The 15,765-nt window shown below is 51.8% G+C and overlaps 9 protein-coding genes and 1 non-coding gene across 10 annotated transcripts; 3 read left to right on the top strand and 7 right to left on the bottom strand.

Annotated features, from left to right (window-relative positions):
* Positions 1–474: 474 nt before the first annotated feature.
* Positions 475–1,010, bottom strand: BJY04DRAFT_22905 (uncharacterized protein). Its single transcript, XM_073718969.1, has one exon. The coding sequence runs from the start codon at positions 834–836 to the stop codon at positions 546–548; it is 291 nt and encodes a 96-aa protein (XP_073573501.1). The 5' UTR covers positions 837–1,010; the 3' UTR covers positions 475–545.
* Position 1,011: 1 nt separating this feature from the next.
* On the bottom strand, positions 1,012–2,758 carry BJY04DRAFT_22910 (tellurite-resistance/dicarboxylate transporter family protein). The gene has a single exon (XM_073718984.1). The coding sequence runs from the start codon at positions 2,371–2,373 to the stop codon at positions 1,186–1,188; it is 1,188 nt and encodes a 395-aa protein (XP_073573500.1). The 5' UTR covers positions 2,374–2,758; the 3' UTR covers positions 1,012–1,185.
* Positions 2,759–3,460: 702 nt separating this feature from the next.
* On the top strand, positions 3,461–4,295 carry BJY04DRAFT_184143 (uncharacterized protein). The gene is made up of 3 exons (XM_073710564.1): positions 3,461–3,764; positions 3,844–4,169; positions 4,273–4,295. Exons 1-2 carry the CDS (start codon positions 3,506–3,508, stop codon positions 3,870–3,872), a joined length of 288 nt encoding a protein of 95 aa, XP_073573499.1. The 5' UTR covers positions 3,461–3,505; the 3' UTR covers positions 3,873–4,169; positions 4,273–4,295.
* Positions 4,296–4,728: 433 nt separating this feature from the next.
* On the top strand, positions 4,729–5,130 carry BJY04DRAFT_22900 (uncharacterized protein). Its single transcript, XM_073718961.1, has one exon. It carries the CDS (start codon positions 4,838–4,840, stop codon positions 5,081–5,083), a length of 246 nt encoding a protein of 81 aa, XP_073573498.1. The 5' UTR covers positions 4,729–4,837; the 3' UTR covers positions 5,084–5,130.
* Positions 5,131–6,161: 1,031 nt separating this feature from the next.
* Positions 6,162–8,205, bottom strand: BJY04DRAFT_22857 (uncharacterized protein). The gene is made up of 2 exons (XM_073718873.1): positions 7,941–8,205; positions 6,162–7,830 (listed from the first exon to the last, which is right to left on the bottom strand). The coding sequence occupies exons 1-2, from the start codon at positions 7,964–7,966 to the stop codon at positions 6,357–6,359; spliced, it is 1,500 nt and encodes a 499-aa protein (XP_073573497.1). The 5' UTR covers positions 7,967–8,205; the 3' UTR covers positions 6,162–6,356.
* A 560-nt stretch (positions 8,206–8,765) lies between these two features.
* On the bottom strand, positions 8,766–9,255 carry BJY04DRAFT_22835 (uncharacterized protein). The gene has a single exon (XM_073718823.1). The coding sequence runs from the start codon at positions 9,086–9,088 to the stop codon at positions 8,843–8,845; it is 246 nt and encodes an 81-aa protein (XP_073573496.1). The 5' UTR covers positions 9,089–9,255; the 3' UTR covers positions 8,766–8,842.
* Positions 9,255–10,503, bottom strand: BJY04DRAFT_22854 (J-type chaperone JAC1). The gene has a single exon (XM_073718864.1). It carries the CDS (start codon positions 10,283–10,285, stop codon positions 9,422–9,424), a length of 864 nt encoding a protein of 287 aa, XP_073573495.1. The 5' UTR covers positions 10,286–10,503; the 3' UTR covers positions 9,255–9,421.
* Positions 10,504–10,642: 139 nt separating this feature from the next.
* Positions 10,643–10,715, bottom strand: BJY04DRAFT_t49. The gene has a single exon. It is a non-coding gene; the product is annotated as a tRNA-Lys (tRNA).
* A 28-nt stretch (positions 10,716–10,743) lies between these two features.
* BJY04DRAFT_184129 (putative pre-mRNA splicing factor) lies at positions 10,744–12,575 on the bottom strand. The gene has a single exon (XM_073710563.1). It carries the CDS (start codon positions 12,364–12,366, stop codon positions 10,975–10,977), a length of 1,392 nt encoding a protein of 463 aa, XP_073573494.1. The 5' UTR covers positions 12,367–12,575; the 3' UTR covers positions 10,744–10,974.
* Positions 12,576–13,312: 737 nt separating this feature from the next.
* On the top strand, positions 13,313–15,181 carry ppmA (type 2C protein phosphatase PTC7). Its single transcript, XM_073718760.1, has one exon. The coding sequence runs from the start codon at positions 13,586–13,588 to the stop codon at positions 14,900–14,902; it is 1,317 nt and encodes a 438-aa protein (XP_073573493.1). The 5' UTR covers positions 13,313–13,585; the 3' UTR covers positions 14,903–15,181.
* Positions 15,182–15,765: the final 584 nt, after the last annotated feature.

Below are 15,765 nucleotides of genomic sequence, written 5' to 3'. Positions count from 1 at the left end.
ACTCTAGACTAGTTCTCACTCGACTTCGCAGCACTGCAAAACATCACCGACTCCAACACATGCTTGTGTCGTGCCGGAAGAGTAGCATGACGTTTGCCATGTATAAGGTATGATTCTCTTGTTGTGAAACAGTTGTTGGACTGTACCTGTTCTATCACATCATCCCTGAAGCTCCATTCCCCATAGATAAGCTCGAAATAAAGTTTTGGGGGCGCTAATGGTTTAAGTCGACGACACGTACGCCTCCCCACCGGGCCACCGATCCCGAAACTACCGCCAAACTACGGAGCCCTAACGAAGGGAAAAAAGGGGAAGTGGCATGCCTCCCTTTTATTTTTTTTATATATATCTTTGATCTAAATCTCTATATCTATTACTCCCAGAATAAAAAGAAAGCCAAATAAAAACAAAGTGATCAACACGTAGAACCGAAGCGCAGCTGAAACAATAGATAGATCCCTGAGAAATGAGCACAATCATCCAAAACGCCGATCATCACATCTGCAAGCCCAAAGCAGAAAAGCCAGGGACCGGGAATCAAGGAATCAATCCGATTCAACCGACAAAAATAATGCAGGTATCCCGAGCACCTCAATCGACCAGACGGACATGATATGATGTTTTGGATTTCCCGGAAGCGAAAGTAAAGTCAAACATGTGGTCGTGGTCGTGGTCTTGGTCAGTAGGAGGGGACAGTTAAACAGAAACAGAACAAAAAGCAAACCAGTCCTTCTTTGAACGCCGGATATCGATGCGACTTCTAACCCACGAATAAGATAGCAAAGGAATAAAGGAACAAAACAGGCGAAAGTTGATTTGATGAGCAAGATAGACATAGTGCGTATGTGTCTCTGCTCTCTGCAGACTGCAGGAGAAGCGAAACGCAAGGGGGTGTGTGGAGAAGGGTAGGAAGTACGTAAGCAAGTATGAAGAGCAAAGATATGGGGATGATAACCTGATAAGTCGAGCGGGGGAATCAAAAAGGCAGAAATGAAGTGAAAATGGGGAATGAGACTTGAGAGTACGTGTTAAAGAATGGATGACGAATTGCAGTGATATATGCGGCTCGATGCAAAGTGAAACGATGTTGTAGAAGACAGAATGATAAGGCTGGGAAAGGATGACGACGGTGGTGGAGGCTTGGAATGCTGGGGGTTTGAGCGCGGAGATAACGTAGATCGCAGTCTAATCGGAGACGTCCTCATCCTTGCCTGGGTACATGATATCCCCGCGGATCACAGCAAGGACATGGTTGACAAGCACGAAGATGAACATCGCGATGACAACAATTGACATTGCTGCCGCGACGCCCTTGACCCCTGTGCTATCGAGCCAGTTCCCCAGTGTGATTGTCGCGAGGGTGAATCCCGTGTTCGGGAAGACCATAGCCCACCAGCTGCAATGGAAGGCCGTCGGTGGGGAGCGCACGACAGCAATGACGGCGATGCAGAAGAACCACAGACTGAGTGCCCAGAGGAAGGCGGCGGCGGCGATGGCAAACAGCGTCATGATGCGGGCGTCCTCCATTGCGTATTCGTCGTGCAGGATCTCGAATTCCTCAGGGAGGCCGGCGGTCATCCCTACCAGGGCTAATGCCGTGAAGGCCGGTGGTCCCACGCAAATGAACATGCCTGGTCTGTGTTCGCGACAGGGGAGGCCCGATTGCATCAGCCGGCCGATGTAGTGCGAGTACATCATGAAGGAGACGGCGAAACCGAGGCCTTGGAAAGTGATTCCGGCGCAGACCATGGGGACGGCAGAGCGGGCGGGTTGGTGTTCTGCGGTGACGGAGGCGATGGTGCCGCTCAGCATAATTGGAAAGATGGGCAAGATCCAGGAGGGCATCATGGTTTGGAGTGGGTACGTGTGCGAGGAGAAGAGGTAGTAGTATTGGATGACGGCGAGGGTGAGGGTGCAGGCGCAGTAGCCCCAGAAGAGGACTTCAAGGACAATGAGGAAGGAGTCTGTGGAGTCTTCTCCGAAAAACCGGGAGAGGCCGGAAATGATGGTTGCGAGGGATAGCCAGAAGGTTGGGAAGAAGAGGCCCTCTCTTTCGTGGCGCAGAGACTCGAGGAGGTTGCCGTGGAGGATAAAGCGGAGGGCCATGGCGGAGCAGACAAAGGTGAAGAAGAGGAGGTCAATGATGTATACTGCCATGCCGATTTGCTCGAGTCCCTTGAACTGGAAGGGTTGGTTGGCTATGAGGAGAGCGAGGCCTCCCGTGCTCATTGTCAGGGTATACCAGGCCCATGTAAAGTGCCGTAGCCGTTCGCGGAGGCTGACTTTGACAGGCTTCTTCATCTCGATATCCAAAGTGGATGTTTCAGACCGCGGAGAGCCTGGGGTGTCTGGGTAGGGAGTGTTCTCGAACATTATGGCTGGAAACGATGAAGACTCCGTAGCATTGACAGATGGATCAAAAGAGAGTCAGGTAGTCTAGGTATAGCTAGACAAGATGATCTAATAGAAAACAATGGAAATCTATGAGCAGAAAGGAAATTGGGGTAATGAGTGACAATAACGAGTGTGAAGTGTAGGAGAAAGAAGGAGATTTATGTCAAAGATTCGAGATTTGAAGCAGACAAGATGCAAAGCAAGGCCAACGTAGGCACGCGGGGGCGCAGGGCCAAGGAGGTCCCAAAGGAGGGAGTAGTACGCAATCTCGAATAACTCAAAGGGGTAAAAGGCGTAGGATTTCAAATGGCAGCGTAAGAAACGGACCAACAATGTACATCGCTGCCCAGGGACAAGCACGTCGATCAGACCGGCAAAATCACCAGGGCTATGCGGAACCCACAGGGTGTAAGCTCTGTGCTTGAGACGCTGCATCTGGGATTATCATAGGGCATTGAGTCTTGGCCCGCCATTTCTCTGCGGCTGCCCATCTTCGATAGTCTGCTCCATCCAAGACCCTAGCATCGGATGGCTGAAACGGAGCGCTAAGTTGCCTGAAGTTCTCTATCACTTCTCAACATCCCGAGAATCTGTCCGACGACAGAGTCCTTGCTCATTTCTCGCAATAGCTGTCGACGATAGCTTTCGCAATCCGAGAATGTTGTTTTCAGGAGTGGCCAATTTTGATGCCTGTGGAAGTGGAGCTGTGATCTGCGCGCTTGATGCTCGTGAGCAAGCTGTGATGCCATTATGCCGAGTATAACTGATGTGCGAGTGGGAAGTGGAGGCAGAAGACCAGTTCCCGCCCTTGTTTGTATCGAGGCTGGTGAAGTATAGATGCATCTACTTGAGTGTCATCCCACAAGGCGCTTGGCGGGGGGCTGAGACGCAATACGTATCTTGAAGCAATAGCACCAATGCAGTTGCGGCAGAGGGTGGGGCCTTCGACGAGAGTTTTGTTTACTCTCAAGAAAAAGACACGGATCGGAGCTCTCGGCAGGCTTGACGCCTCTTTGTTTCGGCCCGATGTAACGGGATGGAAGAGAGTCTGCAGAATGTGAAAAGATGTAGAAGCTGCCCCGAGGTGGTTGATGTTGAGGTTGAGGATCACATGTTGCGACACGCCCTCTTGACTGGTCTGGCGCCTTCCGCTCTTCCAATTCTTCATCACCGGACCCCAGCTGTAACTTCAGTCGGAGACCCTGAGGACCATCTTGCTTTCATTCCCCCTCATTGGTCTGCAGATTTTTGCATCATTATCCTACATAAACCTGACTCTCCAAGCCCTTCGCCTCTCGTTGGACTGCTGTTAATTCAGTGTGGGGGTTCAAACGGAGTTATTTTCATCTTCAAGCATTCGGCATCATGGAGTAAGTCCGCAGAGAGCACTCCAATCTCCATAATATCTGACAATTACGAGCTGCTGGGTGGCTGATATTTTTGGTACAGTGTTGCCTGTTTGCCAAGATTGTGGCTAGGGGCCGCGGTCCTTCAGGATCTCTCATCGTGATCCATCCTTTGCTCGATATCAACCTGGATGAGCGGATGTCTTGGCGTCCACAAGCCAATGGGTCTGCTTGTGCAATCTCGACTTCAGTTCCAGAATCAGGGGGTGGGTAGGGCAGCAATCCTCTTGGCACTCACAATGGTCTGGACCCATAGCCCTGATCGCCGTCCAAGATAGCTCTCATACGCAACGCACCAGAATCCACCGAGTACAAAGTACAAGTCACAGTTTCTACTCCGGATTGCTCCTGGACTATCTTTCCAAACCAGTCAGTCGCCCCTGTCACAGGTGCAGGTCAGACCCTGTGAGGTTTGAACTAAACTTGCATTGTGTATTGGAAACTCTACTGATGCCGAGGTTTCCAACTTCAGGCCCCGGTCGAATAACGTTGCCGACAAAGACCATATGCCCGCAGCCCGACCCCTGACGCCGTAAACGTTGAACGTGTGCCGTCGGCCTCTTCGGGCTCGGCCCCGTTCGACTCAAATCCAACCGGCCAAGACGGGGATCGGCAGCACATCATCGACCCGGAGGTCCACTGCCAAGCTTTGTGGCTATGATCCTGGCGCCTGGGCAGTGGATGCTGAAAATGAGACGGCGATAAGGAAACTTTGGCCACAATAGGGGATGAACTTTGAAGGACCGGTTTGGAGGATTTGCAATCCAGCACAACACTTGTTTTAGGCGAACATAATGAACGAGCGCACAATCCAGTCATCAAAACAGACGTTAAGTTGCCATCGACCTCGGTTCATGGCGAGAAATCTAGACCCTAGGCGACAACCCTTCTCTTTCGCCCAATTCAAACGCAGCTGAAGGTTGAATCTGATCGAGTAAGATCCAAGCCAAGACTTGGCAGCGCATACGTAAGTGATCGTTTGTCTTTCACGCCAAAACCTCACAATAACAGTGACATAGAACGGTGCATCAAACGAAATGCTGTCGCCTAGTCTATTTTATGCGTGCTACTTTCTTTATCTATTACGATCTTGCCTAAGCTTCGCTTCGTTGACTGTGGGGTCGTGGGCACTGGACACATCATCAGTGGCCATGGTTGAGGCTTTTCCTATCTATATGTGTCGATTATCGTCTGCCAAGGATGGCTGTACACCAATTTATTGGCGCAAGCATCCCTGTTCTAGGGTCCCAAAGTCCCTAATTCCAACCTTTATACCGATCTAGAAAGGAGCTCGACTAACGACTTTTCCCGAGACATAGGTTGCATCCGGAGTATATGTCAACAATTAACACGAATTGTAGACGTACCCGTGACACCGCCGCCGCCTCGACCGCAGCCACCACAGCGCATGAGTACAGCCGAGTATCCTTCTTTCCAGCCACCCATGTTCCGCGCTCCAACTTCCACGGGCTCAAACTTACTCATAGCTTTCTCGGAATCTCGGTGGCCCAACGCCAAGCCCGGAATTACCCTAGTCGAAGGATGTCTGATAGAACAGAAAAATCGCTCAACACAGCAAGCGTGGACGTCAACGGCTCTTCCAACAGTGTGAGTGCTGCGTAATAGTATCAGACATGCTTCTCACTGAGCGATCTTGACTCTCTGTAAGACACCGGCAAGTCATCGTTTCATCATTTCAACGCGCGGTGGCCATCAGTCACTATGGAATACAAATAAGTGAGATTAAGTAGACCTTGGCAAAGAGGCCATCTCCACCGGCGTCCAACTCTGTTCGCAGGCACAATGAAAGTCGTTCTCGAAGTTCGAGGTCTCGCCCAGCAGATGCTTCGGTTCCTTGTTGTGTCTTGTCTATTTTCTTCGTACGTTACCGAGGACTGAAGCCAGGTATTGACCGCTAGGCTTTGCCTTTGGGCTTGATCGATGACTTGATGCAGGTACTTCAGCAAGCCATGATGTTAGGACTATGCAATGCACAAGATGAAGTTATGTTCTTCAAATGCTGCCGGTCCTGGACTGAAGAGCCCTGATCCACATCCGGAGACCCCGCTTCACCGAGCAGACCATGCAAGCTACGGCAGCCAGTCGATCTTTGGGCTCTCTCTCCAGCCGTTTCCCAGTGAATACTAAGGATGATCATATGCTGCATACCTGGCAGGTGTACTGTCAAGAGTCAAAATATTTACTATTGATGTCCTTGAACGGCAGTGGGAACTATGCCGCCATGAAACTGGTCTCATTATCCCAACAAGGAAAGTGAATAGCTAACGATTCTTCAAAATAAACCGAGGCTTATGCATTGCAACGTCGGTTAACAGGATGGCTTCCAATCAAAACAAACCGGATGGAGAGAACAGCAATCGAAAGCGCAATGGACAAAACAAAATGTGCAACTCCATCACTCCATTCCCGTTCAGACCAATTTCATCATAAATCGTTTCAAATACATATCATTCTTTCGTGAGCATGAAATAGCCTCGAGAACACCCGCCCATCAGTTTCTTGCCGGTTTCTGTTGATTGCAGCTGGAGCAACATGCTATATCATGCGGTATATCAGATCCGAAGCCAGCTCCGGAAGAGTATCCAGAAGCGCACGGAAACCACGAGCGGACGGCTTCTCGAAGTAAAATGAAGAGCCTACAATGGGTTCTGATGGAGGGCAGTATTCTGCGAGGTCTCGCACTTTGCATGCAGCATAATGTACAACTAGCCTTCGAAGCTCGTTGTCCCGGAGCTGAGTGGCTGATGAAGATGTTATGGGCTCCAGACGGGTGGTTTTCGAGTAGGTATAGCTGAGAAGATCGACAACCATATGCGCTTTGGTTGTGGTCAAGACAAATTGCTCAGCGTACTGATTCTCTGGGTCCGGATCGGGGAATGCCAGATTCAGAAGGTCATGGTGGAGCTTTCGCAGACACAAATGGGCGAGATCCGGAATCAAGTAGCGTGTGGCAAAGGTGTACAGCTTGGCGTGGAAAATCAAGTAGGGCAATTCAAACGCCGGATGTGGGTGTGAAGGTCTGGCGATATGAAATGAGCGGAAGTCAGTATCCTCGATGCCCGTGAACTCGTCCCATAAGCTTGTTCCTTTCTCGTGGCGCGGAGAGAATTGCTGATTGGCGAAAGACGTGTCTATGACCGGTCGGGCTCGACTTCTACTTGAGGTCCCTTCTTGCCGAAGTCCATCACGCTCACCACCAGGGCTTGCGGTCCCGCCGTTTCCGACGGAGGGTGCGGGATGATCTACCAGCTGCTCGGGGGATTGGTCAGCCTCGGTCAGGGCGTGGGGGTTTGCGGCAGATCCTGCAGCCGAATGTTCTGCAGGTTCAACCCGTGCCGCAGCGGGAGGCGTGCAGGGGGGCGTGAGCTTGCTTGCAGGGTCTTGGTTGAACCCTTGTTTTTCGGCCTTGCCCCTGCGACGCCTTCTCCCTCGAGACGGCGAGGGGTCCGCCGAAGAGGCGGGCGACTGATCCGACTCTCCAGGTGTTACTGTTGGGTCATCTGGCGGATACTCCGTAGCCGAGATGTACTGCGCCTGCTCATCTTCTTGATGCGACTGCTGGCTTGCGGCTTCCTCTTTTCTTTCGTCTCTGTCGTTCCCATCGTGAGTTGGACCATCATCGTTGACAACCTTCGCGTGTGCGTCGTTTGAAGCTTCTATCGACTTTCGCGGTGACTGCTGTAAGTCTGCTACGGGGACTGGAGCGGCAGTGTCTTCAGGAAACGCGCCTCTGAACGGAGCGTTGATAGAGTATTGATCCCTATCATCTTCCCGGGAACCAGGTGGTGGAACGCCATAGTCACCGGTGTATGCATACTCGCAGAACGCGACAAAGGTCTCCACGTCCTCATCCTCGAGTATGGCAATCTGATGCTTGGACTCCCGGGTCTGGCCGCTGTTCATGAGGTGGTCCAGCGGCCTGGAGACATGGCGGGCGAGGCCCGACTGGACGGTGAGTTTCGTGTGATTCGGACCGACCAGGAAGGTAAATGGGACTGAATTGATGATGCTACAGGACAAGGTCAGTTGGTCATCACCGCGAAAAAGCAAGCCGTACGGTGCAAGCAAACAAGCAGCAAGGCACAGTCCATAAGATCATTCCTCTGTCCATCGACTCACCTCCGAAAATCCCGTCCAGGCTCCATTGGAAAAGATGTGCAAATAATAATGCCCAAGAAGACAGGGTATGGAGAAAGTAAGCTCAATTCGAGGGAAACTTGAGACAGGAAGAACCCGTCTGCTCGCTATACTCGAGCCGACTAACTCCTATTAATACAAAGAACAGCAAAGCAACCTCCATTCCCAATTGCCAGTCGCTCCAAGAGAGGCAACTATAATCTCCCCACCAACTCACTAACAGGGCATATGATGAAAAGGGGAGAACAAGCGCGGAAGCCGACCCCAATCGGTCACGATAGCCTGCTACGTGTGCAGCCATGATGGGGCTTGCCAGATTGACCGCCAGCTCTCTTGCACGCGATGCGACCCCCCAACTCCTGATTCGAAGTTCGCATCAATGCCAAAGGATCAGCCCCTTATCGCGTGATAATAAGAAGACTCGAGTAATTTCTTTCTGAGTGACATCGTGCAGAGCAAAAGACAATACAAAGTAGCGTACTCCAACATGTTCGTCCAACGCAACCGTTCAACAAGAACAACACACACCGGAGCTAAGACGCACAACCACCTTCCATACCATTACTCCATTCGGAGCAGGCTTGATACGGCCCTTCTCCACATGGTGATTCGATCTTTATCCGCCTGGGTATGCAAGTTCGTGGCCAGTGATGTCTCCGCTGGCACTATCAGGGCGATTCCAAGCTTTTTTTTTGATTGTTGTTGCCCAATTAATCTGGCTGACCCTTGACGACCCAACGGTGCTGGCGGAACAATTTCGCTTTTCCCCGTCCATGTAGCGGTCAGCAAGAGCAATTGATGCTAAAGGAGAAATAGTCGTGATGTCTATCTGCATGACAAATTACTGAGTAGTTTTTGAGAGGGTGTTTAGAAGTTGCAGGTGGCTACCCTGATCTACTCCGAGGACAAGTGTAGACGGAGTACTGCAGTGAGCGATGCGCCCTGGTTCTGCAGCGCATTGCATTTGAAACATTGTAAGCATGATGTACCTTTTTCCTAATTGTGTCTGCAGACTTATCACGAGCTTCAGGGCCCCTCAAATTCGATTGAGGTCGTGGTTGGTTTGAGTTCACTGAATGGGTCAACAACACACCACGCGAAACACCCAGCGAAAGGGCGGGGCTTGACATTGCTATTGTCAATGCTACTGAAATAATCTTGCTGCAATTTCAATGGCTGTCGGGACTTTGAAGGGGTTTGTTTTTTCTCCTTAAAAACCGTCACTGAGACCGCGTTATATATATATCACAGTTTCCAATTTCTCGACACATTGACCACTCTTTCGTACAGAATACCTGATAGATGTGTATGTACTTCCCTCATAACTATATATTCAATGATCCATCTACTCGCAATTTCCCACCCTTCATCAGACAGAAAAAAGCTTAATGTACTGTACATAGCAATCTATAGCCCCTACCTCATATCATATCATACACCCCCAACCATCCCATTTCCTCCATCTAATGAATCAAGCGAATCCCCCCCATCCCAGGCTCCCACTCCCTCAGCCCCTCCCCAACACTAACCCAAAACTTCAACCGCACAGTCAACTCCCTCGCCGCCTCGACATCCCCCTCCCCAAACGCCCTCTCCAACCCACCAACACACCCCTGCACCCGCTCCGCATTCTCCCCTCTCAACTCCTCAATCCGCTTCTCCGCCTCCTCCCCACCACCCTCACTCAACTCCTCAATCTCCTCCTGCACATCAATCACCTCCATCAGCAGCTCCGGATCAAGCGGCTTGCTACCCGCCCCGGATCCATCTTCGGCCGTGACGTCGATCCCGTGGTATTGGTGCAGGATGTACTGCGCGCGGAGCAGCGGGTTCGAGAGCGTGCGGTAGGCTTCGTTGATCCGCGCGGAGAGCGTCTCGGCGTGTTGCTTGAGCGGGCCGGGCGGGTACTTGTCCGGGTGCAGGGTGTTTTGGAGTTGCAGGAACTCGCGCTTCAGATTCGCGGTGTTGACGGTGAAGGGCGTGCTGCTGGAGGGAAATGTGGTTGGGAAGATTGTGTAGTGGGTTGTTGTGTTGGGCGGGTTGGGGATTGTTTCTTTTGGTTCGGGGGTTGGTGTTGAGGTTGAAGATGGCGATGGAGGGTTTCGCAAGCGGATTGTGGATGTGAAGGTGCGCTGTTGCTGTTGCAGGTGGGGGACTGTGGTATGCGGTAGCCGGCGGTGTTGCAGCTGCTGTTGCAGCTGGCAGAGGAGGCAAGGACCTGTGGGTAGGCTGGTCTTCGGCGAGGATGTTGATGATGTGAGTGAGAGCCGAGATGGGGACTGCGCGAGTCGCTGCAGGGCTCTTGAGGCGCGAAGGCTGGCTGTCATCGTGGGTCAGGATGTGGGTGTGTAGAGAAGAGAAGAAAACGGGAGGATGACGAGCTGCGCAACTTGATTGGAGATGTGAGCAAGATATATATCCGATCGGAGCTTGCCCGCGGAGCGACGGACGAACCATAGGACGCCTCAGGCACTGACTGAGTAGTAAGTATGTCACCTGACCTCCATCCAGGCTAACGCATGCGAAAAAGCAGATTGATTGGCTGGAATTACGTCAAAGTTTGCAAAGTAATCCGCGACCAACCAATCAGCGCCCCTAGGCAACGGCAAGCCGACTCTCATCCCCGCAACGCAAAAAAAAGATATTTCTGACCTTATTTCAAGTCAGAAATGAGAAAAAAGAGAAGCCCAACGCGGGGGTTGAACCCGCAACCTTGAGATTAAGAGTCTCACGCTCTGCCGATTGAGCTAGCCGGGCTCTGATTGATGAAGGATACTTCTGTGGTGAGGTTGATAAGGAGATAATGGTAATGGGCTTTGATTTTGGAGAAGTTTGAGAGTACTGGACTTGGATGATGCCCGTCTATCATACTCCGGAAGTGATGTAATTTGCTGAGTGATCATGGTCTAGATTGCTACACTGTTCTGACTTAGTATACATGTGAGCTATACGCCTTCAGTTCATCCATCGCATCCATTTAGAGGTAACTAAATATGGTCCAACATATATGGCACTTTCATTCAATACCCCATAGCTTCACTGTACGGTCATGTCCGCAGGAAGCAATCCATTGCGCATTGTGGCTGATATCCGTGCTGAGAACATTGCCCGAATGTCCGCTCAGCGTCTTGATCAGAGACCAGTCATCCGCGCTGAAGATGTTCACGTTCTTGTCAAACCCACTGCTGACGAAAAAGGTCCCTGACTTCTTCGGCTGTACAGGGGCTGCGGCGCCGTCGATGTCCATCCGCCCGGCTTGTCCTTCAGTTGACGGTAAGAAGGATGCCGTTTCAGATTCGGTTCCCTTGTACCATCGAACATCAGAGACCACGCTCTTGTGCGCTCCGATCCCACCGGCATTCTTCACTTGGCGTAGATCCCAGCATTTGACCCAGCCGTCGCCGGATCCAGAGAGCACCCGGTATCCGTCTACGCCCCAGTCTAGGCCGAAGATTTCCCTGATGTGTCCTTCCAAGATCATGACCGTGCGGCCTGTTCGGAGATCCCAGATGCGCCCAATACTATCCAAACCACCACTCGCCAGGAGAGATCCATCATTGTTGAATGCGACAGTGTAGACCTCTCGCGAATGACCTTCCTGTAGCTGCAGCTCTGCCGTTGTCTCAACATCCCATAACCGCCATGTTGTATCAAAAGATGCCGAGGCGATGTATTTCCCTGATGGGTGGAATTCTGTCCGGCACACACGTCCTGAATGGCCGCCAAGGGTAGCTAGCGGTTGGTCCTTGTTGAGAGACCACAAGCAGACATTGCCTTCTCCTCCCCCCGACACAAGGTTAACTGCTGATTCAGAAACATTTGACTCAGGAAGCGTGGCACCCGGGAACCAGGATAAACCACCAACTCGGTCCGTATGGCCCTTGACAGAAAGCTTCTCCTCTAGGTTTGGCACCGTCAGCAGCCGAATACCACCAGCCCAGTTACCAGTCGCGATCGTCTGTCCGTCCGGCGCAAATCGACAAATGCTGACGGGGCGATCGCCCGCAATCTGCGACCCGTAGAGATCAAAATTGTGCAGTTTCTCTTTGATTGCCTTTCGGTGTTTGATATGTGTCCGCAGGGGTATTGTGGATTCTTCTTGTTGTCGGGCTATGCGGGCTTTTGCGCGCGGTAGAGAGAAGCGCGCAATGTCTTTCCGCGCCTTGAGTAGCTCATCTGAGCCCTCGGTGTAAAATTCCTCTTGTTGGTCTCCCTCGTCATCTTCACCTAGCGCCTCTCCCATTTCAATATCCTCTGCCGCCTCATCATCCTGTTGCTCCGCGATGTCTGTCAAAAGTTCTCTCAGGCGATCTCTGCGGTCCGCCGGCCCTTCCCCGAATAGTGTAATGGGCTCCCCGAGCTCTCGCAATCGCGCGCGTACTCGAGTATCGTCTGTCGGCACAGCCATCGCAGCGGCTCTTCGTTTGCGTTCGAATTGAGAGATAATAGCGGACGCCTTTTCTGCTGGAATACCGGCCGTGGATGGGGGAATGACATAGTCGCGGTCGACAGCTGGGTAGTGCTGTAGTTAGCAGACTATCCACAGTAGTTACAAGAGACGATTGACAGTTGTATACTCACGCAAATCAGCTAAACTAATGCCCGTATCCATTTCCTATCAACAGATCCATGGTGTCAGTCGCAGTCGCGAAACCTTCCTTTATTGTGAAAAGTGTGAACAGAAGCTTATGAAAGTCCGCCATCGATGCAGCATGCACTGGACAGCTAATAAGCACGCATAGAAAGTTCTTACCTCCGCCTGTTCAACATATGCTTGTCTCGATGGGTGCATCATGGTGGGCGCTGGGAGGGGTCCTTAGGCCCCGGGAAGAACAGGATCTGATGTAGGCAAGCAGCAATGGCTGGAACTTGGAGAAGATCGTCTATTTGGCAAGATCGAATGATGAAAGATAGAGTCCTTGAGTCGCCTGCGGAGGCTTGTAGGCGATGGTGAGCTTAGGTGGAGGATGATCACTTTTTGCGATGGAGGAGAAGGCAGAAAGTCTAAAAGCGGAAAACAAACGATCCAACAGCCTCAACCATCAGCATCTCAGCTTGCGATAGCTTCAAAGCCTCAATGACTGCATCAAGCCAGAGTAGGAGAAGCTGGGCGATTTCCAGGCTCCTCTTGCTGACAATTGACTGCTCAATGATCCTTCCGGACGCGTGTCTACAATGAGCGGTGGCTTCTCCAGCAGAACTACTACTAAACCTGCTTCGTATCTCCAACCGACGGCTACAGGCGGATATCCTCTATTGCGACCACAATAGATCCGACATTGTTGTGACCTCGATTTCTTTGACGACGTACTCCGGACTGCGTTATCCTAATCTGCAATTCCCAAGCCAGGCGGTCGGCAAAGTCACTTCTTCGCCATCTTCCCCTACGTCAGTTTGAAAAGAAAATCCCCTGCGATCGACCCCAGCTTTTTTTCGACCTTTTCTCGGCTTGCCCTTCACTCCTATACCAGCGCGCTGACAGCACGGCTTTTGTACGGCATACTCTGCTCCTCGATGCGCGGCATCTTGTCAGTAAGAGCCCTCCGGACTTTACCCTTACTTCTTCTTTACACGATTCTTGGGGGGTGAAAACGTCGGCGACTCGGTAGACTCCCAACCATTCGCTCATGATCTTGCCCAGTAAAGCCTGCGGTTCGGCCTGCAGTAGCCTACAAGCCGTCGCACGAGAGACATTTACAGGGGTCCTTTCATCTTCTGCAGTGAGATCGCGATCTCCCCGACACATCCCGCATTGTCGGTCTCAACTACGGATCACACTCCAAGCACACTCGAGATCGTTTCATTCGACCCCGAATCATAACTCGCATTCCCCGCGCACCTCGTACCGCGTTGCAGCGTCGTCATCCGGCAAAAGCCGTCCATTCTTGCCCGCCAGAAATGCCTACAATTTCAACCCGGAGGTTCAAGAAGCTCTCGGCGTTGCCCTTGATACTCAAGACCCCACGGTGAAGCGAAAACGGCGGCCAGATAGCGGAGAGGATGCGTTCTTCGTGAGCAAAATCGGCCGAGCCGGCTCTACAGACAACTCCGTCGCGTTTGCAGTCGCAGACGGCGTCGGCGGATGGGCCGAGTCGCGAGTCGACCCGGCGGACTTCTCGCACGGTCTATGCGGCTACATGGCCGAGACAGCGCTTGACTGGGACCAACCCGCGGAGCAGCTCCGCGCGAAAGCTCTCCTACAAGCAGGCTACGACCGCGTCGTCGCAGATGACTCCATCCGCGCCGGTGGTTGCACCGCATCCGTCGGCGTAGGCCTTGAGGATGGCCGCATCGAACTCGCAAACCTAGGCGACTCGGGCTCTGTTCTCCTCCGCCAGGCCGCAGTTCACCACTACTCCATTCCGCAAACCCACGGCTTCAACACCCCCTACCAACTCAGCATCATCCCGCCCCGCATGCGCCAGCAAGCATCCATCTTCGGCGGTTCCTACCTGGAAGACTACCCGCGCGACGCAGCTACAACAACCCTGCACATGCACCACGGCGATGTCCTCATGCTCGCCACAGACGGCGTATTCGATAACCTCAACAACCAGGATATTCTGAAACTCGTCACAAACCGCATGCTTTACACGGGTGCCTGGACAGCGTCCACATCCCCAAATACCGGAATCACCCCGGCAGACCCCGAAACGCTCGCCCGCCTGACTGGGCCTGAGGGCCTTTCCTCATCAATCCCTCCCCCTCACACCAAAACGTCAAAGAAGAAACCCGCTACGGCATCAAACCCGCACGACCACACTTATACCCTCCAGTCCCTCCTCGCGGCTACAATTGCCGGCGAAGCGAAACTCGCAAGCATGGATCTCCGCCGCGATAGTCCATTTGCGAAAGAAGCGCAGCGCTACTACCCTGGTGACTACTACCGGGGCGGAAAAGTCGACGATATAGCCGTTGTGATTCTTGTTGCTGTGGAGGTATAAATGGCCATGGTGCTTATTTTCTTAAACTCGTTGTCATACCATAGAGCGGACGGACCAGGGAGGTTCCTTATGGCTTCGCATTTACATTATACATATCATACATACAATCTGCCATGTCGATATCGGCGGATTTATTTCTTTTTCTCTTCCATCTTACTTATATTTAACTCTGGTCATAACATTGGTTCGGTATAGACGATAACTTAGATAGACAAGACCTCAATTCATCGCGCGAGCGCCACAGGCACAGGCACAGGCACACACCTAATCACGCATCGCATCTTATATCAGCTCGTAAAGCCACACTCACTTACTATCTTACCTTACCTTACCTTACGCCCTGTCATGGTTTTGATTCCATCGCATCATCCCACTCATCTCATCTCAAATAGGTAATCCCCGCCCCATCCCGAGGCCCTCCTTTCCTATCCTCTCCTCTCCTCTGAAAAGAAGAGCAACAGAACAGACCTATATGCAAGGAACCCCTCGAGAAAAACCAGCTAAAGAAGAGCGTATATTGTATAGTCAAGTCAAGACGGAAGTAAGACCGAACTGACAAAGACCTCAGGTGAGAATGAGTGAGATCCATAATCTCAACCAACCCAACCCCCCCCTAGACTAACTTAGCTACTGGCCCTACTAGGGGTTCTAATTATCTGTTTCAAACGACCGGGAGTAGTAATAAGTAGAGGCTGCAGAGACACGGAACGAATAGAGCGGGATATAAGAATAGGAGAAGAGACTGATAGGTAACTGAGGTTAGATACTTGATAGGGTAGGTAGGTAGGTAGGTAATCCACGACTGAACTCGATTAAGATTAGATTTTTGTATTAAGTTAGGGACTAGAAGCGTGTGTGTACAG

This window comes from Aspergillus karnatakaensis (assembly GCF_047715665.1).
Source record: "Aspergillus karnatakaensis strain CBS 102800 unplaced genomic scaffold BJY04scaffold_13, whole genome shotgun sequence".
Classification (NCBI taxonomy): domain Eukaryota; kingdom Fungi; phylum Ascomycota; class Eurotiomycetes; order Eurotiales; family Aspergillaceae; genus Aspergillus; species Aspergillus karnatakaensis.
This window is presented reverse-complemented; position numbering and strand designations above follow the sequence as displayed.

Excerpts from the sequence above, each read along its gene's own strand:
- BJY04DRAFT_22905 (XM_073718969.1), bottom strand. The coding sequence starts at position 836 with ATGTCTATCTTGCTCATCAAATCAACTTTCGCCTGTTTTGTTCCTTTA.
- BJY04DRAFT_22910 (XM_073718984.1), bottom strand. The coding sequence starts at position 2,373 with ATGTTCGAGAACACTCCCTACCCAGACACCCCAGGCTCTCCGCGGTCT.
- BJY04DRAFT_184143 (XM_073710564.1), top strand. The coding sequence starts at position 3,506 with ATGTTGCGACACGCCCTCTTGACTGGTCTGGCGCCTTCCGCTCTTCCA. Across the intron at positions 3,765-3,843 it reads CAAGCATTCGGCATCATGGA|TGTTGCCTGTTTGCCAAGAT; the intron begins GTAAGTCCGCAG and ends TTTTTGGTACAG.
- BJY04DRAFT_22900 (XM_073718961.1), top strand. The coding sequence starts at position 4,838 with ATGCTGTCGCCTAGTCTATTTTATGCGTGCTACTTTCTTTATCTATTA.
- BJY04DRAFT_22857 (XM_073718873.1), bottom strand. The coding sequence starts at position 7,966 with ATGGAGCCTGGACGGGATTTTCGGAG. Across the intron at positions 7,831-7,940 it reads CCTGGACGGGATTTTCGGAG|CATCATCAATTCAGTCCCAT; the intron begins GTGAGTCGATGG and ends CTTGTCCTGTAG.
- BJY04DRAFT_22835 (XM_073718823.1), bottom strand. The coding sequence starts at position 9,088 with ATGTCAAGCCCCGCCCTTTCGCTGGGTGTTTCGCGTGGTGTGTTGTTG.
- BJY04DRAFT_22854 (XM_073718864.1), bottom strand. The coding sequence starts at position 10,285 with ATGACAGCCAGCCTTCGCGCCTCAAGAGCCCTGCAGCGACTCGCGCAG.
- BJY04DRAFT_184129 (XM_073710563.1), bottom strand. The coding sequence starts at position 12,366 with ATGGCTGTGCCGACAGACGATACTCGAGTACGCGCGCGATTGCGAGAG.
- ppmA (XM_073718760.1), top strand. The coding sequence starts at position 13,586 with ATGATCTTGCCCAGTAAAGCCTGCGGTTCGGCCTGCAGTAGCCTACAA.